General features: G+C 33.8%; 4 protein-coding genes across 10 annotated transcripts; 1 reads left to right on the top strand and 3 right to left on the bottom strand.

Moving 5' to 3' along the window:
• The first annotated feature begins 579 nt into the window (after positions 1–579).
• LOC106759302 lies at positions 580–8,179 on the top strand. 4 transcript variants are annotated; one of them, XM_014642412.2, is made up of 8 exons: positions 580–1,263; positions 1,561–1,756; positions 1,841–4,431; positions 4,805–4,858; positions 5,746–6,074; positions 6,685–6,777; positions 6,869–7,061; positions 7,699–8,178. In XM_014642412.2, exons 1-5 carry the CDS (start codon positions 808–810, stop codon positions 6,001–6,003), a joined length of 3,555 nt encoding a protein of 1,184 aa, XP_014497898.1. In that variant the 5' UTR covers positions 580–807; the 3' UTR covers positions 6,004–6,074; positions 6,685–6,777; positions 6,869–7,061; positions 7,699–8,178. The 4 variants fall into 4 exon arrangements, with proteins under 4 accessions (XP_014497898.1, XP_014497897.1, XP_022635435.1 ...); XM_014642411.2 differs by having other exon boundaries at positions 1,561–4,431; positions 7,688–8,179; XM_022779714.1 differs by having other exon boundaries at positions 1,561–4,431; positions 5,746–6,107; positions 7,699–8,179.
• A 445-nt stretch (positions 8,180–8,624) lies between these two features.
• Positions 8,625–10,533, bottom strand: LOC106759048 (transcription factor FER-LIKE IRON DEFICIENCY-INDUCED TRANSCRIPTION FACTOR). The gene is made up of 4 exons (XM_014642060.2): positions 9,974–10,533; positions 9,522–9,719; positions 9,248–9,421; positions 8,625–9,143 (listed from the first exon to the last, which is right to left on the bottom strand). The coding sequence occupies exons 1-4, from the start codon at positions 10,460–10,462 to the stop codon at positions 9,039–9,041; spliced, it is 966 nt and encodes a 321-aa protein (XP_014497546.1). The 5' UTR covers positions 10,463–10,533; the 3' UTR covers positions 8,625–9,038.
• A 4,701-nt stretch (positions 10,534–15,234) lies between these two features.
• On the bottom strand, positions 15,235–19,330 carry LOC106758107 (protein UPSTREAM OF FLC). Of its 4 annotated transcripts, XM_014641025.2 has the most exons (8): positions 19,263–19,330; positions 19,128–19,182; positions 18,756–19,040; positions 18,603–18,672; positions 18,149–18,264; positions 17,173–18,046; positions 15,665–15,916; positions 15,235–15,587 (listed from the first exon to the last, which is right to left on the bottom strand). In XM_014641025.2, the coding sequence occupies exons 3-8, from the start codon at positions 18,943–18,945 to the stop codon at positions 15,542–15,544; spliced, it is 1,548 nt and encodes a 515-aa protein (XP_014496511.1). In that variant the 5' UTR covers positions 18,946–19,040; positions 19,128–19,182; positions 19,263–19,330; the 3' UTR covers positions 15,235–15,541. The 4 variants fall into 4 exon arrangements, with proteins under 4 accessions (XP_014496511.1, XP_022635433.1, XP_022635434.1 ...); XM_022779712.1 differs by having other exon boundaries at positions 19,128–19,323; XM_022779713.1 differs by having other exon boundaries at positions 18,179–18,264; positions 19,128–19,323.
• Positions 19,331–25,619: 6,289 nt separating this feature from the next.
• LOC106758719 (protein enabled homolog) lies at positions 25,620–27,400 on the bottom strand. The gene is made up of 3 exons (XM_014641687.2): positions 27,159–27,400; positions 26,250–27,021; positions 25,620–26,217 (listed from the first exon to the last, which is right to left on the bottom strand). The coding sequence occupies exons 1-2, from the start codon at positions 27,210–27,212 to the stop codon at positions 26,293–26,295; spliced, it is 783 nt and encodes a 260-aa protein (XP_014497173.1). The 5' UTR covers positions 27,213–27,400; the 3' UTR covers positions 25,620–26,217; positions 26,250–26,292.
• Positions 27,401–27,993: the final 593 nt, after the last annotated feature.

Genomic DNA, 27,993 nt, shown 5'->3' with positions numbered 1-27,993 from the left:
ATTTCTTCACAATAAAAAAAAAAAACTAAATCTTACCAGCAGATTAAAAACATAATGTATTTTACAAACATCACTCCTCGTAATTATTTTTAAGTTTCGTATTCTGATAAGATATACGAGAAATTGTATCATAATGATATATAACATTCTTGTCTATCTATCTATTTATAAATCTCTATATATAAATAATTTAAAATCATGATGAAAAGTGTTCTCTACTATCAACACTTATTATTGTGCAAACAAAAATGATGAGATAATATTCATTGTTTTATTTTTCATTCGGTTTTATTAGAAATTTAACTTGTTATCAATTTCTTATAATAACATACTTGCGGTATCTTGTTATAGGTTAAATTTTAAAAAATAAAGTATTATTGAATAAATTAAAATGAATTTGTTAGAAAAAGGATGTAGTTTCACAAATAAAGTAAAATTATTAGAGATTAAAAAGTAGAAAAATAATAACTGAACTGTTAATAAGATTATGCATAAGATATAATGTAAATACTTTTTTTTCAGATATTCAGAATGTGTTGGAATTTTGAGTTGAGTTGAAGGCATTAGACCAAATTCCAACTGCAGAACTCAAAAGTCCACGTTTCAAACACCGCACTGCATCTATCTATTTATCTATCTATATTTAAATAATGGAAGTGCAACCTTGAAAGCCAACTCCAGAAAACTAAAACACAATTTAAACAAAAAAAAAAAAAAGCAAAAAAAAAAAAGAGGGAAGAAGAATGGGATGAAGCTGGAAATCGAAATCTTGCAGAGCAAAGAAGAGAAGGCATTGACATTTGAAAGATGGAGCAACGAAACCCTTCCCCGTCGCCGTCACCCGTTCGAGTCCTCATTCGCCCTCCGTCTTCTCCCTCGCCGTCGACCACCGATCATCCTTCGCCGTCGCCGTCGCAGGCGCCGCTCCCACGCGCCTCCGATGGCGTGGTGGTTGTCGGCTTCATCGCGCGACGGCATGACGATTCCGCGCAGCTCCTCGACCGTGTCATCGACTCCAACGTCTTCGCCTCCGGAAATCTCGGCGTCCCGCTCCTCGTCGACGATGAGGAGGCGAGGGAGTGGTTCGAGCGGAGGAGAATCAGCTACTTTCACGACCACGAGAGAGGGATTTTGTTCCTTCAGTTCTCTTCCACTCGCTGTCCCGCAATTCACACGGCTGCGGACGTTGCGCCTCCGGGATTTGATTCCGCCGTCGAGGAGCACGAGTTCGGCGACCTCCAGGGAATGCTTTTCATGTTCTCTGTATGTCACTTTCTTCACTATTCTAAATGCCTTACGTTTTATTATGTACACTTTTAGAATATGAATAACCTAATCGTATAGGCTAAATTACAGTTAGAGAAGTTCTGGTAAGGTTTTTGATATTCATGTAATGCAAGTTTGTGTGAAAGAGATAAGTACACTAACCTTCGGTGAATTAGTACGCTGAATTTTACTGTTGTTGATAGCTTTTCGTGAAATTACAGGGTGCGTGGTCTGTATTATTTTGATTTTAAATTGTGCGTGGTTGATGGTGTAATTAACGTCTTAGAAATGCAGGTTTGTCATGTTATTATATATATTCAGGAGGGGTCACACTTTGGTTCTAGGATTTTAAGGAATTTTCGTGTGCTGCAATCAGCTAAGCATGCAATGACTCCCTTTGTTAGATCCCAAACTATGCCGCCTTTGCCGGCTAGATCGCATCCTTCATCGTCCTCTAGACCTGCTTCAGCAGCAAACAATTCTTCTCCAGGTAGAGGTGGTGGTAACTTGAGTCGCAATGTGTCGGCCATATCTCTCATGTCAGGTTTAGGTTCTTATGCTTCTTTGTTTCCAGGACAGTGCATACCTGTCACACTGTTTGTATTCATCGATGACTTCTCCAGTTTATCTAATTCCAGTGCAAATGGGGAGGATTCTTCAGATAGTACTTCACTTAGTCAATCGTCTAGTTTGAGTGGAGCAGCCAAGGGAAACTTGTCTGCCAAAGGTTCTGGTTCGGTAGTAGTGCTGGCACGCCCTGCAAGCCGATCTGAAGGTGGATTTAGGAAGAAACTACAGTCATCTCTTGAAGCACAAATTCGCTTTCTGGTGAAGAAATGCCGGACATTATCAGGTCCTGAAATAACTCATCCTGGCGTAAGAACTGCAGGTTCCTCAACTTCTGCTCCTTTGTTTTCACTTGATGCATCTAGGACAGTTGTCTTATTAGACCGGTTTTCAAATCAAAGAGGCGAGTCTCTTGAGTTTGCCATTGGCCTTGTTGATGATGTATTAAATGGGAAAGCAACTTCAGATTCCCTTTTGCTTGAAAGCCATGGTCAAAGTGCAACCAAAGAAGATTTAATATCAGTTAAGGAGTTCATTTACAGGCAATCTGATATTTTGAGAGGGAGAGGGGGACTAATTAATACCAACAGTGGCTCAGCTGCTGGTGTTGGCATGGTTGCTGTTGCAGCAGCTGCAGCTGCTGCCTCAGCTGCATCTGGGAAAACGTTTACTACTCCTGATCTTCCAAATCTTGAAGTTTGGTTATCTTCTAGTCGTCATATCTTGAGTGGAGTTCTCTGTGCAAAAGGTGGTTCCCTGGATGAATTTGATATTGTCAAAAGAAAACCTCATTCTCGGAATACTGTTTCATCCTCAGGGGAAGGATCCTTGAAGAATACAAATCCTTTAGATGTTGCAGTATCTTGGTTACAAAGTGGTAGAGGGTTGAACACTAAATTCTCGACTATGTGGTGCCAAAGAGCCATTCCAGCCGCAAAGGAAATTTATTTGAAAGACTTGCCTGCTTGTTATCCTACTTCACAACATGTGGTCCATTTAGATAAAGCATTGAATTCATTTCGCTCAATGGTGAAAGGACCTTCAGTGGAACTATTTGCAAAAAAATTGGAAGATGAATGCACTTCCATATGGAAATCAGGAAGGCAACTATGTGATGCTGTTAGTTTGACAGGAAACCCATGCATGCACCAAAGGTATGATGCTGAAACCAGTAATTCAGATTTAGGAGCCTCGCCCAAGCCACATTCAAGTGGCTATTTTTTCCTTCATGCTTGTGCTTGTGGGCGTTCCCGACAATTACGTCCTGATCCTTTTGATTTTGAATCAGCTGATGACAGTTGCTTCTCTGACTGTGATAAGCTACTTCCTGCACTCAAATTGCCAGAAACAGAAGTTGCAGGACCTGTTAAATCTTCTGCTTGGAGTTTGCTTCGTATTGGGGGTGCTAGCTACTATGAATCTTCTAAAGGCTTACTTCAAAGTGGATTTTCTGCCACAGAAAAATTTCTTTTGAAATGGACAATATACCTAGAAAAAAAGAATATACCGAATGGTTCTACAGAGAGTATAGTGAAGCAAGGCTCTGTAATTAGGGCACCCAAGGTTGAATCCATTGCAGATGCAAAGAAAACTGGGGTTCTACAAACCCACCCTGCTGTGCTGAATGGAGTGGAAGACATTGGAACATCTTTAGATGTCGTGAAGGTCGATGATAAAAAGATAAGTTTTGGTAGAGGTTTCCCTATTTTCAAAATGAGAAAACCTTTTTCTGAGGTTGTTGCTGGATCCACAGCTAGTGATTCAGGATTCCCTCCTCTTCAACAAAGGAAGTTGCCTACACCAGGTTCAGAAAAGGGTATCAAACAAAGCAGGTCTAGTAATCAGACTGTTGAACAGGTTAATGTAGCCATTGATCATCAACTATCTCAAAAATCTCAAAATTTTTCATCTACTCAGGGACATGTTGATGGTAATGGCAACAATATCAGCAGGGACAGTGATCCTTTTTTACGGATTGGTAGGAATGTAGTACCTGTATACTCAAATGATGTTGAAAGGAACAAATCACATTCTTTGAAGCATGTAGTAGTATATGTTGGATTTGAGCATGAATGCCCCCGTGGCCACCGTTTTCTGTTGAATGCAGAACATCTTGCCAAACTTGGTTCTTCATACTCATCATCGGAAGAATCTCATGTATCTTCTATGGAGCCTTCTGGCATAAATCAGGCAGGTCATACTAAAGTAAGCAAGAATGCTTCCTGGAACAAAGTTCATCGAAGCTCAAATGAAATTCTTTCTGCAGCCTCAAATAAGGAAAGAGATGTAAACAAATCTAATGAAATGATTCCTAATGGTGATTCAAATTCAGATGGATTAACACATACTGACATTTTGCTAAAGCAATATAATTTGACCTCAACAAATACATTTGCAAAGCCCCTGAATCTTGTGAAGGATTTTGGAGGAGATATTCATGCTATTAGCATGGATGGTGATAATCTTGCATTGTCAATGTTGAATCAAAACTTGCCTATCTACATGATCTGTCCTCACTGCAAGCTTTCAAGGAATAACAAGAATACACCAAAGGTTAAGTTTGCGCGTGGGATCTCACAGCTTAAAAGAATTTTTCTGGTAGGATACTTCCTGTATAAGCATTAAATTATGTTTCAATTAGCATGATAATTTTTTTTTCTGTTAATAATAAATTGCATTTTGGAGTGTGTATGTCATTTTATTCTTCTGATTTCTTTTCTTATAAGCCTACAGGTGTTGCACAAATTTCCTTATGAATGTTTGTCTTTTACACTTTGTCTATGAACTTCACTTTTCACATATTTGCATTATGTTAAAAATATGATATTTTCAAGGGTAATCAACTCATGCATATATATTTAGCTGGTGCATGTTTGTGTGCCACTTGATACTGATGTTGATTGTTAAGTTTAATCCTTTTATTTTTAAATTATTATGAAATTGGCAAACTAATCTATAGATATTACTTTAGGTGACACCCGCATTTCCAGTGATACTTGCAACATGCCCTGTTGTACAATTTGAGGTATGTCTTTATTCTTCCATTGTGCAGCTCTTGAAAAATTTTGAATGTAAATTAAGGATAGATAATTTGCATATTTAAAAAGCCTACTCTTTATGCATAGAGTTAAACTTCTCAACAGATGGATGATGCTTTATGATGCGAGGGAACTAACCTCTGTTGTGTACTATAGGCCAAGCTTGTTGATTTGTGTAGCATTTTGTCTATCACCATTTGTTTCATCTTTGTAATTTCTGGTATTACTTTTACCAATGTTGTACAACTACAATCAGCAGAGAACTTGAAAGCCTTTAAAGTTACCTGTGAATTTTAGCTGCCATCTCTGAAATGGTTTAATTATTGGATTTAAATTTATATGGCTGTGATGCGCTGATGCTTGACTAATAGCTGTTTGTTTAAGAAAAAAATTCAACTTTTCAGGAAGTAGGAATTGCTTTGTGCTATATTCAAGATCCTTTGAATAATCTTTGTTTCTTTTTTTTAAACCAATTTTGCAGTGAGTAAAATTAATTTTGAGAGAAGTCGAGTAAAATTCATTCTAGGTATGAGATCCACAAAACAAGCACACACAAATGGTTTATCTTCAAACAAAAGTAGTTCTTCTAAACTTAAATATATATATATATATATATATATATATATATATATATATATATATATATATATATATATATATATATATATATATATATATGATCCCCTCATTTAATATTTTTAATCTTGAATCTTTCAAAATCAATTCTTATGACAATTCTTTCTAAATCAATGTCAATATCTAAAATGAAAACAACCCTAAATCCAAATTTTGCAACCTTACTGTTGTTTGTACTTTCCAAGTTATATAAATCTTCTGATCCGCTCAATTGTGTCTTGCTTTTTTGAACTTGTAGACATCATGCTTGCCTCCCTCAGTTCCAGATCGCGAGAAAAAATTGCAGTTTAGCCTTGGATGTGAAGTGATGTTGCCACCAGAGAGCTTCCTGACACTTAAATTACCATTTGTGTATGGTGTCCAGCTTGAAGATGGCAACAAACATCCTCTTAACCCCTTTGAGCAACAGCCTGAAATGACTGCCTGGATCGCCAAGGGTACAGTACTACAGATCTTGTCCAAGTGGAACAGTGATGAGGGATATCAAGCACAGTAAAAGCTTACTAAAATTGAGTGGCGTTCCTAGATTGAAAAGGAATGAATGTCAATAGCTTCTCCAAAACTCAGGTGCAGCTTGTGCTCCCTCTTTCTTTCTTTTAGGTAACATCATGTTTTTGGAAATTTAATGGGCAAACATATGCGCCTTGCTATAGTTATTCAGTACAGAAACTAGATCCTTTATACTAAAGGAAAGAAATTATATTGTGCGCCCTTTCAAAGACGCCCTTGGTCCTTCTGATGGAGGAAGGTAAAAACTGTATATTAGATCATAGTAAGAAATTGACAAGAGTATATTGTGGCAGGGTCCCATCTAGTGAAAACCTTGTGCTAGACTGTCTTGATGATCAGGATACCGCATGTCTATCTACTTTGAAGAACTAGCAGAAACCTTCTCCCAAGATCTTTTTTTTTGTTTCGTGTGTTCTTGACAGAATATTTGCAAGTTGTGATTAAACTTTAGTCTGTACCTTTAAAACCGATGTGTAAAGTTTTCTTCACTCTTTATTAGCTAAATTATAGCATAGTTTTTTCTTATGGAGATTATCTACGAATTTTGAAGGTCTAAAACTAATTGGAAAATGTGTTGGATAAAAAAATAGGCTATTAATGCTGATTACAGTTTAATATTGTCTTGCATAAAATAATCGAGTTTGTGACTTTATTGAGATGTGTGCAGGATAAGTAACTCTGTGGATGATGGATGTGTTCTGCAATTGAATTACTGAGATGTAATGGAAACTAGTGGAGTTCATTACTCAGGCATGAACTGGTAACATGGATGTTTTCTTTTGTACATTGTTTGTACTTAAATCTCCACCTTTTTAATTAGGTGCAATTGTTGACCTCTTGGTTATTTGCAGCTCTGTGGTACGCTTTCTAGCTTCTTCGTACGTTCTTGTATCTCATGTGAGTATCTGCAAATTCATGATTCAATTATTGCTGTCTGGACTAATTTGGAAGATGTCGCCCTTTACAAATTAAAGCATTCCATGATTAGAAGGAGCCTGAGATATGTGCATCAATTACCAGAGAATCATAATGGTCGCAGTAATGGTATGTGACTATGCTTTCTGGACGCGGTTCGTTATTTTTTTTTTCATATTTATCTTTTCAAGTGTCCTCTCTTAAAAAAGACGTCATTTGTCGTGCGATCCTTTTTCTCTTTAGCCTTCTTGACAGTAAATTTGTTGTGGGGGTCTGCTTGGATCTTTATCTTAGTTTGGATAGCTGATACGTCCGTTCTACCAATATTGTGCAACTTATTATATATAGAACTATAAAATAATATAAATAAGCAAATAAACAGTACAGTTTGTTAGGTCATGCAAAGTAGAGGTAAGTGTTGATTGATCGCTTATATTTGCGCTTGTCACAGCTAATTGCATAACCAACTCTTGAATTTAGATTAAATTCCATTAATTTATGTACTGGAATATCATGTTAAGGAGTAACTCTTGATACACTATAAAAGAATCTCATTATCTCTTTCACATAATTCTTGGACCTGCTTGTGATTTATACATTTTCATCCTTATAGTAGTTAAGGTAATTGAGCCAAAATACATGCCTCGTTTATGTCTTTTTATTTGTATGTTACTTATTTATGGTCATGTCCCTGTCACTAAATCTTGGAAGTGTAGAATTTTAACTCAATTGATAGACTTACTATGAAGACGAAGTTTGCTTGCAGGTGATGCTCCTCAAAGTTGTAGATGATGAAAGATACGATAGATGGCATGCGTATACGTAGAAGATCATATAACGAGGACACTAGCTGATATCTTTGATGTACTGATCTTGTTCTTCAACGTGAACCACAGTACGAGGAATGATATTGACCGTGTGCATTTCAATATTATGCCAAAAGGACCAAAGGATAAAAGGAGCAAGCGTGGTCTAGCCAGGAAAAAGCCGTGCTCATTGGTGTGTTTCTGATTTCTTGATATCGTAAGCTTGCTGATCATCAGGTTGGTGAAAAATGATTGGACTGAAGCCTGTGACGACCTCTGTGAAAGCCTAAATTCAACTGTTCTTGAAAATGTTGGCTTACGCATCACGTCATCTGGAGAACAGACTGCAATTTACGAGTGAACTTTCATTTTAGTCTGTAGGGTTAGAAACATTGTTCTTTTTTTTTTTTTTTTTTTTTTTTTTTTTTTTTTTTTTTTTTTTTTTTTTTTTTTTTTTTTTTTTTTTTTTTTTTATTTCTTGATTTTCAACATCTTTAGTCATTTATTTTGTAAAAGTAAGTCATTCCATTTTATTTCTCTTCGTTTTGTATTAAAAATGTTTAAAGAGAATGCCAACTTTCAAAATCGGATGAAGTAAATCTTGTATAGTAGGTAAATTTTCTAGGGTTTAGAATTAGAAAATTATTTATAATTTTGTGCGAATTTTATACGTGAATTATTCCGGGGTGTTTAAAATTATTTCTCTTTTCCTTATCAAATGGAATGAAGATCAACGAGAATCCAAGTTTTGTGCACCCTGCTACCCATCCGAACATGTGATTAAATGTAAGTATGTGACTAAAAGAGTTATGAAATCATTCAATTATTTTATGGTACTTTGTTTTAGAAGTTTATAATATTGTCAACCGTAATAAAATTAGATGATCATTGTCATACGTGATTAAATTACATATGTAAATAGAGTTAATTTTACTTTAAGTGGTTAAAGATTCACTCACTAGTGGTTAACCAAAGTGGTGGTATGAAAATTGTGATTAATAGTATCATTAAGCTATTGAAATATATAATAAACTCATAGCCAATAATTAATGATGTTAAGAAGTCTCTAACAGTATTAAACTTCTGTTGGACATTTTCAAATGTGTGAAAATTCACCACTCTTTTCTCCCCGTCTCTGTCGAGTGATTTTTTTATGGGAGCATGGTTATAGTATGTGATGTCATACTAGTATTATTATACTGATGGTGTTGGAGGCTCATACTTGCTGCGGCGATATTGTATGTGTTTCACGGTTCATCATAATCTCTTGCATGCAATACGTCATACTTGGTGCATTGACTCAACCAGAAAAAGATGCCACAAATTCAAAACCTTGGTTCAGAAGAGCGCCAGTCACCCATAGCTTCAAATTTTGCAGGTTAATTTCTGGTTCGGACCCTTTTATCTGTTTTCAACACATCAATGACTTAATCCGTGAACAAAAATAATAACTCAATCTTTCAACGAAACAGAATTATTGAATTGGAAAGGAGAGGAAAAACAGCTCACATTCAATGTAAATGTAAGTTGAAAACTGTTACAAACTGTAGCCAAGTTTGAATTCCGAACACTAAAACCTGCAAGAGACTCAAGAGCTCTGAACAACGATGCAGCCACTCCTTCTCCTTTATTGCACACTATTTTTGCATAATACCCTCTTTCCTCCACTTGCACAATCTCCACCTACAACAAGCATTCAAAAATGTTGCAGCGATTAATGTACATAGAAAGACTAACTGAAAGATTATGGAGCTATATCATGAATTTCTTTAATCAAACCTACCTGCATGATCTTCTTGCAGATTGGATGACTATTCCGAGCAGCTTGCACATTTTTGGGATTGTTAATTGATCCTTGATAGTTTTCACGCACTAATAAAGATGCTTCAAGTCCTGCAACTTCAGCCTTCAGCTTCCTAGCTTGAGCTTGAAGCTCATGCACGTATGCTACTGCGTCTCCAATTATGGAAGCCTTGTCCATCTGCGTACATAGCTATATCAATTACATTTCACTCTCAAATATAAACATCATGTTAGTTTTAGGCTCACTTTGGATAAATTTCAACATAAACAAACACCTACATGAAAAGAATAGTTTAAGTAAGAAACTTAATTCATTTTACCTTCATGTGTTTTTAGAGAAATTCCTCTAACCAAAACTTAATTAAACATATGTTGTTAGTTTCAAGCAACCCTCTTACGTTAGACTTTATAATAACAGTTTTACTCGTGTACCTTTGTTATGTTGGGAACCAAAGAACGCAATGCGTAAAGCTTCTCCTTCATTCGGCCTCTCCTTCTCCTCTCAGAAATGAGAGTCTTGGACCTGTCATTTTTCAGTTTGGGCTTGGAACCATCATTCTTGGTCGTTGTTGTTGTTTCAGAAGAATGCTCTCCATCGTGATCTTCTTCTTCTTCTTCTCTTTCCCCTTCTCCTTCTCCCTTCATCTCCCCATCAAAGCATGAAAAGGAGCTAAATGTGGAGCTCTGATCATAAACATTCACAGCATTGTTATAGTTCTGATCAAAAGGGTTTGCAGGGGATGGAAGGAGCTGATTGTTAACAAAACAATCAGTGATGAGGTCAGAACCGAAGTCACAGTTAGCATCTTCATTCTCCCCTCGGATCAAATTGATGAACTGATCAAAATTTGGATTGTCAACGAAGTCGTGCAGCTCAAAATCATTGATGTACGCCTGTGTGTCTTGGTGAATTGCATCCATAGCTTTCACGTTAGAGCTTGGGTAGTTAGAAGCCTGATCCTAATATATATAGAAGGTTGACATGATTATTAATATATAGTTTTGGTGTGAATGGAATAACAAGAGTTTCCTTTCATGTCACCAAGGTCTATTATTTTATTTGCACCATTGTTAATTAACTAGAGATGCCTTTTATTTTTTTTTTCTGATTATTTGGTTAGTATCTGTCAAAGGACCAAAAGATGTAACCTGCTTCTACACTAGATAGTTTTTTGTTGCTACTTGCATGTATTTTCTTTCAGAAACTATTTTACTGTCATATCTGACACTTAACATATATTGTATTGAGTATTTGAACTTTAGTCGTTTACGTTGTAAAATGCCACTCTTTTCATCAAATCCAACCCGTAAGTTTCTTTGGCTGTTTATATATAACATAAATTCAACTCCAAGACAAATGAATTGTCATTTTAATTCTGTTTCTATTTTATTTTAAGCATATACAAATCGAAATCAATCTAGTTGCAGCCGCTCTCAACTTTTCAACTGTTGCACATATATATATATATATATATATATATATATATATATATATATATATATATATATATATATATATATATATATATATTCTGATGAATGATTGCAACTGGAAACAGCAAGAATAATGCAGAAGCAGTGTTGAGAAAACTGTGGATGTTCAAGTAAAAGTTTTAAACTGTGTTAAGTATCCTTTTTCCAGAAGCAATTTTAAATAAAGCTGGTCATTTTCATATCATATGGCTAATGAGCACTGATAGCACTATTTTATGCTGCTTTAAAAGAGGTTGAATATGGGTAATGAGCATTTCTCGACTTTTATATTGATTGAAGTTGAAGCCAGTATTATTGTCAAGATCATTATCACAAAAGGGTCACTTTCTATGCTGAGTACTGCAACATCTTCGGGATAAACAAATGCAGATGAACAACTGTTATAATGTGAACAGAATCTAGTGGGAACATGATGACGTGCCTCGCATATTTTAAATTTCATAAAGCAAATGGAAGGTGCCGTGGATGCAAGTTAGTGATTTCACAAGCATAACAGCCGTCAAACTTTGCACCACAGTAATACTCCCTATTTCATAAAAAAATATCAAATATTTGATAAAAAGGAATCCACAGTTTCTGTGCTATGAGTAAAAGCTGAGGGTAATAGCAGTGTCTATAACGGATCCAGAACTGATATAGAAAATCCTTTTTATCTTTTTGGTTGCCCTAGTGAATGCAAATATTCACGTGTTTGTAGCTTAATTAGATAGTGATTGATTAATTATTTTGATTTTTTTTAACTATTGACTTGTTACTGAAAGAAAAAACATGCAGATATGAACTGCATATATGTAACTGTCAAAAAGAAAGAGTAAATATATAACTGAACCATTGACCTCGATCAGATGATTGAAGTTTTGGATCCTCTGACCCTTTCTTTTTTGAGAAGGAGAATCTAAACTGACATCATTGACGACGGTTTTGATGCCTTATTTAGTTCTATTTTATGGTAGCTAACTAAAACAAAAAGGAGAAGGAAGAAACACATGCAGAGTTTGAATTTCTTAATGAACATCATTGCTTTGGAATAATACTTGTGGAAGGCACACAAAGGAATGTGTGAGACAACAATGTGAGCTGACGCTTACACGTGCCATGACCCACTGTACACATTTTATTTTCCACATAACATACCCAATACTTCAATTCATCTCATTTTAACATATGGGTATATAATAAGCTTCGTAGATGTTGTATCATGGTGAATTTCTTAATTTCATGCTATGTCTGGAATGTTGCATGATCCATTCTATTCTTTTGTATAACCAAACTGAGTCAAACCTTGGATTATTTTTCAGTTCCTAATATGATAGAGAAGAAAGTAATTAACCCTCAAATTAATCATATGCATAGTTTTATTATACAATATCTCACATTATTTAAAACTTTTCCTCATTCCACTTTTGTGTTGTACCATCTTCTGTTTCAGTGCTGAATTCTCGTTATGATGTTAAAAATTAATAGACTGAGTGAATTTAACTTTTATATATTTGCGTAAATTGATAATGTTTTTAACTTTTCATGAGCATACAATTAAGGTTTATAATTCATATTTAATATCAAAAGTTTTACAAAAACTAAAAGTTATAATAATTTAGATGTGACTGAATGAAAAACATTTGAGGAAAAAATACTAACAAGTGAAAATTCAAATAAAAAGAGAATTGTTTTGGATATAGGCTGAGATCTTTTACTCAAAATATTCAAAGTTGTTCGATGATCTTTTATCATTCAAGTTATTATGTTTGTTCTTTTTTTTTTTTGTCTAAGTTGTTTGGGAGAGTACCTATCAAAGACAATCTAACCCTCATAACTTTGTGTAATAATGTTATAATAAAAATTATTTTCAAATCCTCTCAATTATTCTTCTCCAAATCCATAAGGTCATAATGAGCTTACCATTAGGTCTGATCCATTAATCACCAATAAACGACTTTCATTATTCTTATTAATTTCCAATCAATAACTATTATTTTCATTAACTATCCATTAATAGTAATTATTGTTCAAATTAATTATCAATGACATTCTAGATTGATCATTTTCTCCACTTCCCAAACTGACTAGATGATCATACAATACAAGAGCTATAGACAATAGAAAATAACATGTAACAAACTCTATTATTTGAAAAGAAGTAATTTTTTTAACAAACTCTATATGGAAAGAAGTAAACTAACTAGCTTAGGATTAGCTCACTTACCGCCAAACTTGTAAGAACATTGAATGATGAAAGTGAATTTGAGAAGAAAAAAAAAACGTGAAAATGAAAATGGTGAGAAATAAAAAAAAAATTGAGAGAATGAGAAAATCTGTAAGTGATATTGCTAGTTTGATAGATTATAAAATATTTTAATTGATATAATTGTAAGATTAGTCTTGTGTTTAAAAAATAAGTTAGTATATTATTATTATTATTATTAAATAAGGATTAATTGTATATTTTTTTGTCTTTAACTTATAAAACGATTTTAAAATTTGTCTATACCCAAACTTTGATCTTGATGGTTCTTATATAGATGGAGTATAATGTTAACTTTTATTTTTATGTGGTGAATAACATTATTATATGTGGTTCATATATATTTTACTCTCCTCCTCTCTTGTCTTTTATGTTTCTCTCCTATCCTTTCTAATTGCTCCTCTTCACTTCTTATTCTGTTAATAATTATTGTTAGAGACTAATTTAAATTTTAATGTACAAATTAATTATAATTGTTTATTAATAACAAAGATTATTTTAGATACTGATAATTTTTAATTTATAAAATAATGTTTAACTTAGATTAATAAATTTTTATGTTATTTAATAATTTTCTTGTAGAGTTATAAAAATATAAAAAATAATATTAGTTTTGGATGAGAGAAATAATTAAAAATGAAATACTAAATTTAATTTCACAAATAAATTATCTTGGTAGTTGAAGACTAACTAAGGCATGCACATCAACATTAAATCTTACCCTAAGAAAGAGGGATCCTCTTTTAACATGCCAATCATTTTCATTAATATCATGTATGCATTAAAAACATATGCTTCTTAAATTATAAGAACTTGTTTGTGATTGCATACTTCTAACTACTTAAATTATTATTATTATTATTATTATTATTATTTCATTGATAAGATTCTTGTAGCCGTTCCTACTTATTTATTTCCCATTTTACCATGACCTTTACTTGCTACTAGTCTAATAGTCATATTATTATTTCAAGTAAAAAAACTAATTACAATTTTTTTTAAAGTCAGAATAATTAAAAATCATTAGAAACAAATTATGAGATTTTTTTTTAATTTAAAACAGATTTATTTTAAATTTCAAGGGTTAAATTTTAAATAGAGATTAAAGAACAAAAATTATAAAAAACAAATAGGATTCATCGTAAGAAATTATATTTAATCTTTAAAAATAATAGATTTATAGATTATATATTGTTTATTTTATTCATGTGAGATTTTCAGTTTACCTTCGTAACACATGCACATGAAAACTATATCCCATAAACAGACAAAAGCATTTTAACTAAACTGCAGATCAGATCACCGCCTCTTTTTATTTCTTTACAATTTTCATCATTCTTTTGAAGATGTTTCAGGTTACTATTATCTGCTAAAAAATTCCACTTGCATACAGCTTAAAAGATAAATGTGAAGCAAAAAGAACTACGTATAGAAGAAGAATGTTAACAACAGAAAGTAAATATACGAATATTAATAATACTACTCTTGTCCATTTCCAGAACACGAACATTATTTTAGTATAAAATAGCAACCTTAAGAATCTCATTACTTTTTGGGCTACAGCCTTTATTGTTACATCGAAATTCCATGTTTGAATTGCACTGTTATCAATCACAAATCTATATAATGTTCCAAAAACCAACCGCTACTCTAGCAAGCTTAAAGCCTTCATGTTTCTTTCTATAGGCTTCTAGGAGTTTATTTTTAAAGGATTACATAAACATAGTGATTATTAACTTATTCTGAGAACACAATTCCATATTCTTCTGTAATTTTCTGACAGACATTTAATGTTTAATACAAGTGCATGTGTCAGGTTCAATCTCACATCTAACATTCAACATAATTGGCAACGCCTTTGAAAACGACCATGCACTTTTTTGGTGTGGCAATTTTTAGCCTTGGAAGATGGAAACGCAAGCAAAGTAGCAGGCACTAACTTTAAGCAAACAAAAGCTGCAGGCCAAAATAATAGCATATATATAAGTATGTGTAGTTACAAAAAAATGTGCAATCACTTGATTTCAGGTGGTGTCCCTATAAGATGCAATAGGAGACCATTGGGACCACTCCTTCACTATTAGCCCCCCCAATCCCCATGCACCCGATAATCTGTCACAACATTTTCACTTTGTTCATTTAGGGATATATCACATGGACCGACATAGATATACACCATCATGTTGCATTCAAACAAAAATTGTAAACTAGCAGTTTTTGCTAGCTGCCTAACATCTGTAACAAAAATATTTCAGAGCTGTGTCTCAAAATGGTTTAGACTGGATTATGACCCGAGCTCCAGAAGCAAGCCTGTTGAATTAAATCAAACTCATCAATCAATACCTGAAAACTATGAAAACAACCAAATGAATAAAGACAACACTTAACTTTCTTCAATTTTGATCACCCTCTCCTCTTCTCTGAATGAGTCTACCCTCTTAGATTGCTTTCTCCCTGATCCTGATGAATTTTCAGTGATCCTTTTGCTGCTGCCATTAGATGGTGCTGAAGATATGTCTGAATCGTTGGTTCTATCCATGGAATTTCTTGATCCAACGGAAACAGGAGATATCATGCGTTTTGAATTTGCTGGGGATGATGATTCCTCAGTGTCTTGTGATTTCAACTCTGTAGATGTCCTGCATATTTGTTACAGATTAGATACTGGCCAGGATGTGACGACTACTCAAAATCAATCACACCACTCTCAGACGTGAACTCACAAAGTTGGTCATAATGTTTTTTTTTTTCTTTTTTTATCAGCAGTTACTTTTTGCAGCATGTGATACAAGATAAGATAGTCTCCAAGCAAGGACCTCCTTTTGTAAGAAAGCAAGAGCATGTTCGTTAACATTAAAAGCTTAGAAAGGATTTTGTAAACTGCAATTTATATTGCAAGAGAAATGCTACTCTTTCCCATGGGGATTCTATCAACTGTGCTGCAAAATGTATTATCAAATTAGGATGTTATCCCCAACATTTTTTCTGTCATACAAAACATAAAAGCCTTATTCTTCTTTATTATTCCACAGGTCCTTTTTTCTCAGAGTTAAGTGTTTCACATGATAGGAGACGGATTAAAGAGTTGAAAACTACAGAGAACCAAATCCTCCATTTGTCCAGTTTTTTTTTCTTTTTTACTTTTCTTTTTTCCTTCCCTTCTGTGGGAGGATGCTAGCTATTGGATGTTCTAATGATATATATTTAATTTCAATAATGACTTTATTAAAAAGCAATGAAGGCCCTTCTTTTGTGCTTTTGAAGCCTCACTTGATTCATCTTGCTGTACTATCTATCATAAATGTAGATCAAAGCAAGCATGTGAAAGCAGAACATTGCATTCAATATTGTGTGTTCCGAAAACAAATAATTTCAGAAAAGTTTTACAATCTTTCACCTTGAACAAGTTCTGAACTGACAGTGATTAGAGTTGATGGATGCTGCTCAATTGTTTTTTCATCCGAAAATTTGTTTGAAGTTGTTTTGTATGTAATAGAGTTTAGTTAATGCAACTGAGTTTTGAATTGGTAATAATGATTAACTGGCATCTAGAGGATCGTTTGTGTTTCTAACTACAATATCATTAACAAGCATTTTAACACCGGATTCAGGCATTTTCTATTTTTGTACTATGGCACAATCTACATGGTAATGTGGCCTAATCCAGTATTATTCAGTTTTGAAAGAATAACACAGAACAAAAATGGTCACTCCTCAAGCACTTACTTCCTCAGCGTTGAACAAGAGTTCTCCAAATTAATGACTAGTGTATTCCATTTGCGACACAAACCAAACAGCAATATGTGATAAACCATGATTTTGGGAATGGAAACAATAACTCTACCTAATGCTAATTTGTCATGTTGCAAGAAATGAACTGAAAGCAAAAACCTACCTCTTAGCATTGTAAGAAGAAGAGTGTTTTAGAACAACATTATGTCCACCTTCTTCCTTCAGTACTTTAGACTCCACTACGCTCCCACTATAATATTCTTTGTCTTCCAATTTGAGGCCCATCACCTTCGTTTTCTCCGCTAGACAGTCAAATTCCCCAAACATAACAGAAGATGAGAACAATGGGGAGGGGAATTTGGAATTGGAAAACCTGGTCTTGTAAGAAGGAATAAGACCAACACTATGATTTTTTACAGATATAGACCCGCATGAGATCAGTTGCATTAGTAGACTTGAGGCTTTCAGCCTTGCATTGGTTTGCATTCGAATACGCTCCTCTTCTAGGATCCTAAAGCTGTTCATTTTACTCACATCAGCTCTTATAAGGGACTCCAAAGTCTCAGTTTTCCCTCCAGAAGATGATGGACTAGAAGTTGAGGGGAGAGGAGAAATAGTATCCCTACCAATTTCAGAATTGTCTTTTACTTGAGTATCACTTATTTCATGGCATTCCTGATCCAATGACCCATCATCCTCGGTTGATACACCCCTGGTACAAGTTTTCTGGGTTTCGGTTTTGCCAATATTTTCTTCTGTCTGAGTTGAAGCATCCGCCAATCCATCTGTCTTGTAGACTTTGTATTCTGTCAATGGTAAGCTAAGAGAATCACTTGTTCCAGCTCTAGACTGAGGAGACACATCGGATGAACCGGCTTGTTGTCTTGGCGAAAGTTCATCATCTTCTTGGGAGTTTCTTGTATCTTTCTCATTCATGCTGGAAGAGGTGGAAGCCTCATCATGGCTCCTACAAGAAACAGGCTCTGGCAACTGCTTCAGGTTCTGTGCTTTCACATTGCTAGTAGGGTCAAAACGTTCTGCAAGGCGAAATCCACAATCATTATAAGATCTCAACAGGACCTAAGAAAACACACCATGATTATTCAGGCAAACAAAACATTGAAAATAACATTCTTAACCTGAATTTGATTCGTAAAATAGCTCAGAACCTTTGAGGACATACTCATTTCCATGAGCAGGTAGAATTAGATCGTCTTCAGAGAGATCATGCCACACGAATCCGTTTTTGTAGCTTCTGAACAACACAATAAAACAAATATACACGGTGAAAATTAGATCATGGGGTGAAGCAACAACACAGCTCAACGATCTCGACCGCTTCATCCAACTAAAACAATGAACATTGGGAAAAGATACTCTCGATTTCTTCCATTACTATGCTTCTGAGAAAACAAATGAAATGAGCATCACCCTGCGTTGACTTTCCCAAAATGCAGAAGAGAAACAAGGGACAAGAACAGACCCTACCAGTAAACTCTCGGCATTTATTCATTTTTCAAGCTCGCTTATTCTCAGCATACAAAATCAACACCAAGAGAAGATACTGATCAAGGAGTTAAATAACTTCCTCACCTCTTACAAGACCACGAATACAAAGAAGCCATGCCTCTACCTCTCAAAGCGTTTAGTCTCTCAATCACATCTGCACACAAAGAACCCCTCAGAAAACCACACCCCACAAACAAAATCACATACTTTTCCGGTTTTCATGTAAAATAAAAGTACCTCTCAGAAGCAACCCATCAGGGGATGAAAGAGGAACCTCCATGAAATGAGGATGCTCTAACTGCCTATTCCTGCAAAGATAGTAAACCACCGGAACCTTCCGATTCTGATAGTACTTTGGGGACTTTTCCGTCCACACTTTGGCCCTCTCTGGACTCAATTGTCGGAACTTTCTCATCCGTGCTTCCATTCCCACATTCACAATCTCATCAAAATTCAAACTTTCTCCGCAACTTGCTTCTGGGTCCAATTGTTAAATCTCTCCCACCATAAATCTTATTGAACCTGGAAAATCATCAGCAATAACAACCCAATAATTAAACAATAAAAGAAAGACCTGCGTAAAAAAGTAAGCAATAAAAAAGATCGTACAGGAATCTACGTGGTCACGATGGTTTGCTTAGTTGCAAATTATGAAAGGTCGCGCCTAGAAGAACGTGTAGTGTTACAAAATGCCAAAGTGAAATACAATGAAAAGAAAATTGAAGAGAGAGAGAAAGTTAGTACTGAGATTGAAACAGAGACAAGACGAGGAAGTGAAGTGAAGGTTGCAGCTTACTTCCTGTTAATCTTTTGGCTGATTTGATGGACACATCCTTCTTATACTTACTTTTCCTTTTGCCTTTTTCTTTTTTTATTTCTTAATCATTCTCTTCTATTCTATGATCATATTCTGTTTATAAAAAAACTTGTATGAATTGAATCAAAATTGCAATTTGTTTCAAGATTCCTCGAGATTTATCAATGTAGTTATCGATTTGTGTACTAAAAAGAATTAGAATTTATGAGGATCAAGTTTCACCAATGAAATTCTCACATTAACAAGGACATTGGGTAGTAAAATTAGAACTTAGATACTTACATATCACTTGCTAAGATGTGAGATTCATGTAAAATATGAGTTACTTTCTCTAATTAATTAATTAGTTATTAGTGTTAGCTTTAAATGGCAAATTTTGTATCACCAGCATTTTGCTTTAGTAGTTCCCTTCAATCCAGGTAAAAAGAAACTTCTTACAAATGTGTATTTGGGTGAACAAGTTATTCATAATTCACTATATTTTATTTTAATTTAGTAAACATAAATTATGTTTCATTTATAAAAACATTAAACTATTTTAAAATAATATAAATTTAATGTATATAATCTATATTAAAGAAATTTTTACTCCATCATTAATTTTTAAAAACATGTTTCACTCTAAAATATAAAAGTAATGGAATATTTAATAAAAGTGTATAATTTTAATTTAGTTTCTCTTCTTATATAATGAATCTGCTATTAAATCTTTTGAAATATATAAAATTTAAAATAAAAATGTGTTTGAAAAGTTATTTTTTGCATTATACATGATATAAAATATGAAACAGTAATATGATTAAGACTTAAACAATTAATTATAATTATTAAATATAAGAAGATAATTTAATATATAATTTTTTTAATATATCATATTAAAAACATTAATTAAAAAATAAATTATTAAAAATTACAAAAATATTCTCAATATCTAAAATTTTGAAAAACCTTAAAAATGAATTGAGAGGAAAAGGCCTAATTGACCTAATAACACCCGCTCACATGATTCATGAACCTCCGCCGTTGCACGGATCCAGACCAACATTAATGTCTCTCTGTGGGTTTGTTGGAAATATTGTATCCATCAAAGTTTTATTTTATTCATTTGTTTCTTTTTAACAAAAATTTTAGTTGAATATAATTTTAATTATTAAATCTTATATAACTATAATTTATATTAATTTTTAATTGGATGATGTTGTGGTAGTGTAGATTTGTATTAATTTTTAATTGGAAAATAAATTTTAATAATAAATGTATTAATTTGTAATTAGATGAAATATGGTGAGAACACACATAATAATTAATTTTTAAATTATAGGTTTAGGTTTAGGTTTAATTTAAGCTGAGTTTATATAATCAAGAAGTGGAGAGGTGGTACAACAAAAAATTCAAAGAAAACGTAAATATATATGATTTTATGATTTTGTATGGCTATCATATCCAATCTATTAGGTTATGATTATTCATGAAATCTAATTCTTAAATATTTATAATAGGATCCTACGATATTTATTTATTTTTTTAACCAGTACGAAGAGTTATTCTAGTACTAAATTATTGTGTCAATGACATTTACTTTTAAAAGTGTTTAATTTTAACACTTAAAATTTCAGTAAAATTATAAGGATTATTTCATAAAATAGTTAAACCTAAGTTTTTTAAACGTTAGTTTTGAGCTTATGCCAATGAGGTTATTAAACTTGGGCTTATCATATTTCATTTGGGGTATGGAACATGTGTATGTGTATACGTAAAACTAAAACATTATAATTGCATATAATTGTACTCTAGTGAGCAAGGTCACCTGAGTCAATCATCATAACACTATTTTTGTGGATTTTAATAGATATAATTTGTAACTTATTATACTATGATATATACAAAGAACACGTGGTTGAGATCTGACATAACCAATTCTTTCCATTTCTTTGAGGGTAAGCAACCCATGTTAATGTTAGTTAGCCAAACATACGAATATCTGCAACAATGAAAGTTGGTGTGCAACTCTTGATGCTGAATGATCTGAGAATATTACAGAACAAAAAGAAAAAGAAAGCAATGGAAACAAATTTTGACTGAGACACTTTTGTTTCATCTTCTCTTTGTGCTTTATTTTCTTTTAGTTTACCAAGATCTATGAAAAGTTGCACTAGTAACGAATTTTCATGAATATCGTGGGCCATTGTACGTTTTATAGCAAGCTTTCACTTTAGCTGCACAAGTACTGTCACCATTAAACACCGCCAAAAAGTGAATGCTCTCACATTCTATCTCTGTTAAATTAAAACACTCGTTACAAAGAAGGTTCTAAGTTAAATTCTCTATGTTTTGTCATCTAATTAATCACACATTTGAAGAGGTGTAAATCTGAAGTTAATTATAATAATAGACATTACTTTCGGGGTCTTCAAAGGTGGTGGTATATTAAAGTGTGTGAGTCTAGTGAAGTTCAGTTCTTTTGGTTCGAACAAAATCTTTTAAAAGAAACTGGTTTTAGTGTAGACATGTGTAAAAGGATATATAGGCTTTAGATTTCAGTAGTTAAACTCATGAAAAAGCCTGATGCAGACATTGTTTCCTAGTCCCTGCAAAAGATACCTCATCGTAGAAAGGAATATTTATTGTGACAACGAAAATGTCGGCCAGGGAAATTGGTTTATGCAGATAAGTATAAGGAATGTTCAAGGAAATTTCTATTTACAGAAAACTGATCTGTTGTTGTTGCATTGAGGGGGCAACCTTTGCTTAGGTGAGAGACATTAAATGTTGTTACAGTGAAGGGCAAGTTGGAAGTAGAAAGTGGTGTAAGCATGAGACTAGTTGCCGACGTTGAAGGCAACTAAACCTATACCAAGCAAAATGGAGATGCTTCTTCCCTCCAACAAGGGTAAACTGATTAATTGCAATGCATCTCAGCAAGCACCAACTTTTTCGCCATTTAAAGAAAATTCTATCTGCACAACACAACTGTTCTAGACCACATATGCAGAGAGGATTTAGGCCTAGGATACTCAAACAAATTAATACCCTTTTTCAGTTCCTTAGAGTTAATAATAATAATACCTTATTGCCTTATCCACAAGCACCAAATTTAATGTCACCGTCAAACATTTGATCCAATCTCATACACAGGCACACTGCATGACAAGTTTGTTTCAAGAAAAGTCTCAGAAATATAGTTTCTGCAGCTTCTCTGAATACAGCTCTTGAAGTTGGGATAACTGCATTAATGGCACTTGGCCAAAAAAGAAGTAACATTTCGTTAATGATGAAAGGAACATTTAAGGAAAAAAAGATACGGAGTAGAATTTTAAATGCTTTTAAGACCGATTGAAGAAGAGTTCAATGAAAAATGCATAGTGAAGATTGCCAAATCCATAATGCATTTTAAAAAATACATAGTAAATTGGAAACTATTTTACAATTTGAAACCCATTTGATGTGATGATGCAGAGAATGAAGGATGCTTGATGAAGATGGAAGTAACGATGTTGAAGGCTGAAGAGAATTGGCATGAGAAACCAAGAAAGATGAAAGTGAGATGTGGTGTTGCGACTGGTAGAAATGAGAAAGGGAAAACAAAATTAGGGTTTTTAATGTAAGGGGTAAAACCGGGATTTTAAAAGTAAGGGCGGGCAGGAAGAAAAAAATGACTGCAGAAGAAGAAATGGTCATAGGGATTTAATTTCCAGTTTGAAAGAGACTATATGGGTTGGGCCTTAAATTAGATGGGCTGCTGTGTTTTTTTTTTTCATCTTGTACCATAGTTTAGCAGGCTTTTTAAAATGTGAGCTTAACAATTTATGTTTAACATAATATCCTTATTAGTTTGAATTTTAATATTAAAGTAGGTAAATATTAATTACTTTTATTCTTTTAACATTAGTTTAGTTTCTAATGCCAGAATCCCGTTGAATTATTTAACGAGATTAGATAATAAATTAAGAATTAATTATATTTTTAGTTTCTATAGTTTACATAAAACTGGAATTTGTTTTCAACTTTAATAGAGTTTGTTCTTTAATCTTTGAAATTAAATAGATTTTTAATCATTCTAATTTTAATTTTTTTAGATATTTAATAGTATTTCAGATTAATGTTTGAACTAGTTATACCATTTAACATATTCAATCTGAAATGATAATCTAAAATATTTGGAAAAAATAAATTTTGAGATCAAAATATATATTAAAATTTAAAATAAAGACGAATTTCAATTTTATATTTAAAGTGAAAAACTAAAAGCTCCATAGAAATTATCCACAATTCCATTACTAAGTAAGCCTTAATGGGTTAAATGATTGATGATTTTTAGAATAGACTATTAATGATATTATGTGACAAGTTAAAAGCAGGCCTATATTATTTCACCAATAAAGTTACAAATTAATGTTACAGCGAAGTTTATATTAAGCTTACATTAGGCAAAATTATTTACTAAATAGGTTAGTTAAGGTGTTTTTAAAAATATAATTTTATATAAAATAATACATTTTTTAAATTATTTTTTAGTCTGATAAATTTAGTTTTGAGATCAACAATAACAAAGGATCATTATGTAAGCTTATATTATTATTATATTAAAAATACTAAAATATTTAAATTGATAAAATAAAAAAAAAATTGAAAGACTTGCTTTAAAGTTAATTACATAGTAATATTGACTTGTTTTATTTAATAGAGAAATAATAATTGAATATGTGGACCATGAAAGACGTTTTGGAAGGCTGAGAGACAAATTGACCGTGGAAATCTGCCTAATGTTTTGGACAATTTGGTTTATAAAATTAACCAAATATTAAAGCCTCCGCGTTCCCTGGAGTAACCTAACTTACACTGCACTTCATTATGAGTGTTAACATGGGCCTGTAGATTGGGCCTGTGTTTGGACCTGGGTTTCTGAATGTCAAACTTAGGTCCAAGTTAGTTGTGTTTTTATGGCAGATTAGTTCTTCACTGATTGACCAAAATGTGGAGCTTGGTGTAGTTTAGTGATGCATGAGTGGCGCCATTTGCGCCTTCCTTCACTGTCCACAATGTGCCTTAGCGCGTTTTCTCCATTTCTCCAAAGGATATATTGTCGCAACCCTTCAAATCATTGCTAGCTAGCTAGATTGAAAGTAACACATTCTTAATTTCTTTCTTTCCACTCAAAATCAATAACCACAGGTCAAATTCCCCTTTTAAGCTCCTCAATATCGACAAAACAAATCTGTACATATTAAGAAGTAGGTTAAAGCGGATATATCAATCCACTCAACAAACAATAAATATCGCTAAGATACCATATTAAGAAGTAAAATTTTTGTCTAACTCAACTCACAAAACCAACTTGTAAAATAAAATTTACGTCTCACTTATAATCGATGTGAACTTCTAACACTAGATAACCTTAATACTGTGAAACATACAACTAAAACTTTTAAACATTTCACTGTTCATACTGTCTGGTGTTACATGCATAAATTGGTTCACACTGACAAGGGAAAACAGTATGTGAGGGCTTGATTAAAGGGTTAAGAAAAAGATAGAAAAATGGATGGACGAATTCACAATTCTTTTTTCCATTTCAGGCACCTCAAAAATTCAACTCAACACAGTAGTAAAGTTTGTCCTGTGGCTGCACTTTTAAGACTCCGAATTGAGACTCTAACTACTTTATCTCAGTGTGATTAATTGTAAGTTACGTTATGCTAAAATTAACTCTTAATCAATTTTTAGAAGGTAATGCTCATAATTTACACCCATTCCTTAGGCTGTAACAGTGTGGCCAAGACACCTCAGTAACATTGAGTTTTCTAGAAAGAGCATGCAGAATATTCTAATATTATTTTTGGACCAGATTCATGTTTTTCTGTCTTTTTGTTTATCTATGTTTTCTTATTTATACATAAAACTGTACATGTTTTACAAATAATGTAACTGGTTCTTTATTAGAAGAGAGAGGATGTGGCATGGGAAGAAAGTGAGGGACAAGGAACCTGCTGCTACATAAATAAGAAATGTTGTGAGACTGGTATATAATTTAACCTTTTCTTTTGCCCACAATATAATTCAACCCCTTTTTTACACCATAATGCAGCATGTTACGTTTGTCTGCAGAATCTCTCTCTTTTTTCGACCCCAATTGCCATGCTTTCATTGAGCATGATAGTAGTCAACATTTTCTGCTCTTGTACAAAAGAAATATTTGTGAACTCAAATTGAGACTGTGGAAGCATGTAAGTTAAAACGAGTTTAGATGCCAAACACGGACTTAATTAATATAATGAAAAAGAGTATTTGGAAAAGCACAAGATTAGACCTGCATAATGATAACAACCCTAACAAAGGCTTAACATAATCATACACCACACCGGTAACAGATCCTGTGTTCCTAAATTTTGGGTCCACCCAACCCGCAAGCAGAACTCAAAAACCTTCCCTTTGGTCGTTGGACACACTCATCTCCACAATCCACCAACTCCAAACCATTTCTCTTAACTGTTGATGTGATCTTACAGAGATCAATCAATCTCACTTCACACCCACACACACACTCATACTAAATGCTTGTTGGACTACAGTATCTTTGTTACATGATAGTAATAATAGTAACAGTTTAAAAGAAATCAAATAAAGGCCCCTATGAAGCAAAAGTTGAATGTGAAGAGTTGAAAATGTCAAGGACAAATCTTCACCAAAGTAAAGCCAGCAAGCCTAAACCAAGCACTTCTTCATCATCCTTGTCTTCTCTCTCAATGAGTTAAATCCGGATAACTTGTGTTCTGTCCTAGAACAAGTGAACAACCACTGTACAGAAGCTAGATCAGTCGCGTACCAGCTTGTTACTCTTACCCTCTAATCCTAAAACTTGCGCGGATAAATATATATATATATATATATATATATATATATATATATATATATATAAATTAGAAACTAAATATGTGAATCTGACTTGTGGGAAGTAAGTCAGTGAAGTACAAGCCTTTGGTACTTGGTCTCGGTGGGAGAATCAGAGCCATCACAGAAGACCCTTTTTCGACTAACCCTTCCGCAGTTGGATGTGGTGCTACTACCGTCAGTGTTAAGAAAGGAATCATGGTGGAGGAGTTGTGGTTGTGGTTGTGGTTGTGATTGTGGGAGTGGTGAAGGTATGGTGACAGGGGGAATCTCGAAGGACTCAAGTGGTGGAGGAGGGTGTCTCCATTGGGGAAGAGGTCCTGCAAGGAGAAGGGTCTGAAGGAGAGGACCGGCTTTCATCACTGCTTGCAAGAGCTTACCCTTTTCTGGTAATGGTTTGTCTGGTGTTAGTTCAATCATGGATTGTGGTAACTGTGGTTGTAACTGGGGTTGATGTTGAGACAGATGGTCGATGACAGGAGAGGAAACAATGCTCTCTTCACAATCTGATGAGGAGAGGCCATTGTTGGAGTCAATTCCTCTTCTTGGCTCATCCTCAATGCTAGAAATTCCAGACACAGGAGCTGCTTGTTGTTGGTGTTGGAAAACTATCTTCTCCAAGAGTAGTCTCCGGCATTTCTCTTGCGCTTCATCTCTCTCTCTGACGGTTTTGCCGAGGAGTTCCTTTAGGTTGAGTAGTTGTTCATCTCTCTTTCTGAGCTCTTCTTGCACTGCAGCCCTTGTCTGTTCAAGCTCCAGAGTTGTGCATATGAGAGACTGCCTCAGCTCCTCCATTGACTGTAGCAATTGAATTAAACAAACAATTATGAGCCCAATTACACTTGTTTTAAGACTAATACATTGAATGGAGGACTTTGAAATTGTGAGTGTGTGTATTGAATGGAAATAGTTAAATGGTAAAAGAAAGCAGGTACCTTTCCCTGGAAGTAGTAAGCCCAAGTTATAAGAGGGCTACGCTGGTTGTCCATGCTATGAAGTTCCCAATTTGGATAATTATATATATATATCTGGGTTTTGAAAGAGGAAAGGAAAATGGAGGGGAGAGAGTGTGTTAGGAGTGTTATGTGTGAAGGAGCAAGGTGTTTTATAAGTGGGTTGGATGTCACTGTGGGAAGAAATGCAGATAAAAAGGCAAAAGGCAAAGAGAGGCAATGGGAGTGGTATTTTGATATTGGAAAATGATATTTTGATTTGACAATATTTTAATATTGCACACGTGTCAAAACGTGATTAGACGATTTCAAATTAAAAAGACTAAGACAAAGACCTAGAAGAAAAAGATCAATTTTTTTTTTAATTTGAAATCGTCCAATCATATTTTAACATGTGTGTAGTATCTAAATAGTGTTGTGAAAATATCATTTTCATTTGATTTTCAATTGGGAGAAAGGGAAAGGGAGGGGAAGAAAAAAGAGCAGTAAAAGCGGGAACAGGAAGCCAGTATCTGAGACACGTCCTCTTCACGTCTATTACTTTGCTTTTCTAGCCATTTTGCATTCTATTTCGTAACAAAAAATGTTTGAAAGTGACCTTAGTAACCGTGGAAAACAACCATTCAATTTACACTCCAATGAATGACATTTAACTTAGGAAAACCAATTATACTCGAATGATGTCTTTTTCCCTTTGAAAAACGAAATTTGCGTAAAACTACAGCTCTCCCCAAATGTTGTATAGAGTTGTAATAAATTCAGGCTGAGTCTATTGGTAAGACTCATTCATATCTCCAGGACAACAACATTTATATCG

This window comes from Vigna radiata, chromosome 4 (assembly GCF_000741045.1).
Source record: "Vigna radiata var. radiata cultivar VC1973A chromosome 4, Vradiata_ver6, whole genome shotgun sequence".
In the NCBI taxonomy this organism is placed as follows: domain Eukaryota; kingdom Viridiplantae; phylum Streptophyta; class Magnoliopsida; order Fabales; family Fabaceae; genus Vigna; species Vigna radiata.
The sequence above is the reverse complement of the archived record's forward strand: the minus strand, read 5'-3'. Positions and strand labels throughout refer to the sequence as shown.

What these genes read in the sequence shown, in the direction of transcription:
- LOC106759302 (XM_014642411.2), top strand. Translation starts at nt 808, where the DNA reads ATGGAGCAACGAAACCCTTCCCCGTCGCCGTCACCCGTTCGAGTCCTC. An exon ending in GAATGCTTTTCATGTTCTCT is followed by an intron (nt 1,264 to 1,560) that starts GTATGTCACTTT and finishes TTAGAAATGCAG; the next exon opens with GTTTGTCATGTTATTATATA. An exon ending in AGCTTAAAAGAATTTTTCTG is followed by an intron (nt 4,432 to 4,804) that starts GTAGGATACTTC and finishes ATATTACTTTAG; the next exon opens with GTGACACCCGCATTTCCAGT.
- LOC106759048 (XM_014642060.2), bottom strand. Translation starts at nt 10,462, where the DNA reads ATGGATGCAATTCACCAAGACACACAGGCGTACATCAATGATTTTGAG. An exon ending in TGGTTCCCAACATAACAAAG is followed by an intron (nt 9,720 to 9,973) that starts GTACACGAGTAA and finishes CTATGTACGCAG; the next exon opens with ATGGACAAGGCTTCCATAAT. An exon ending in AACTTACATTTACATTGAAT is followed by an intron (nt 9,144 to 9,247) that starts GTGAGCTGTTTT and finishes TGTTGAAAACAG; the next exon opens with ATAAAAGGGTCCGAACCAGA.
- LOC106758107 (XM_014641025.2), bottom strand. Translation starts at nt 18,945, where the DNA reads ATGGAAGCACGGATGAGAAAGTTCCGACAATTGAGTCCAGAGAGGGCC. An exon ending in TATTCGTGGTCTTGTAAGAG is followed by an intron (nt 18,265 to 18,602) that starts GTGAGGAAGTTA and finishes TGTGTTGTTCAG; the next exon opens with AAGCTACAAAAACGGATTCG. An exon ending in ATTTTACGAATCAAATTCAG is followed by an intron (nt 18,047 to 18,148) that starts GTTAAGAATGTT and finishes TTCGCCTTGCAG; the next exon opens with AACGTTTTGACCCTACTAGC.
- LOC106758719 (XM_014641687.2), bottom strand. Translation starts at nt 27,212, where the DNA reads ATGGACAACCAGCGTAGCCCTCTTATAACTTGGGCTTACTACTTCCAG. An exon ending in CTTACTACTTCCAGGGAAAG is followed by an intron (nt 27,022 to 27,158) that starts GTACCTGCTTTC and finishes CAATTGCTACAG; the next exon opens with TCAATGGAGGAGCTGAGGCA.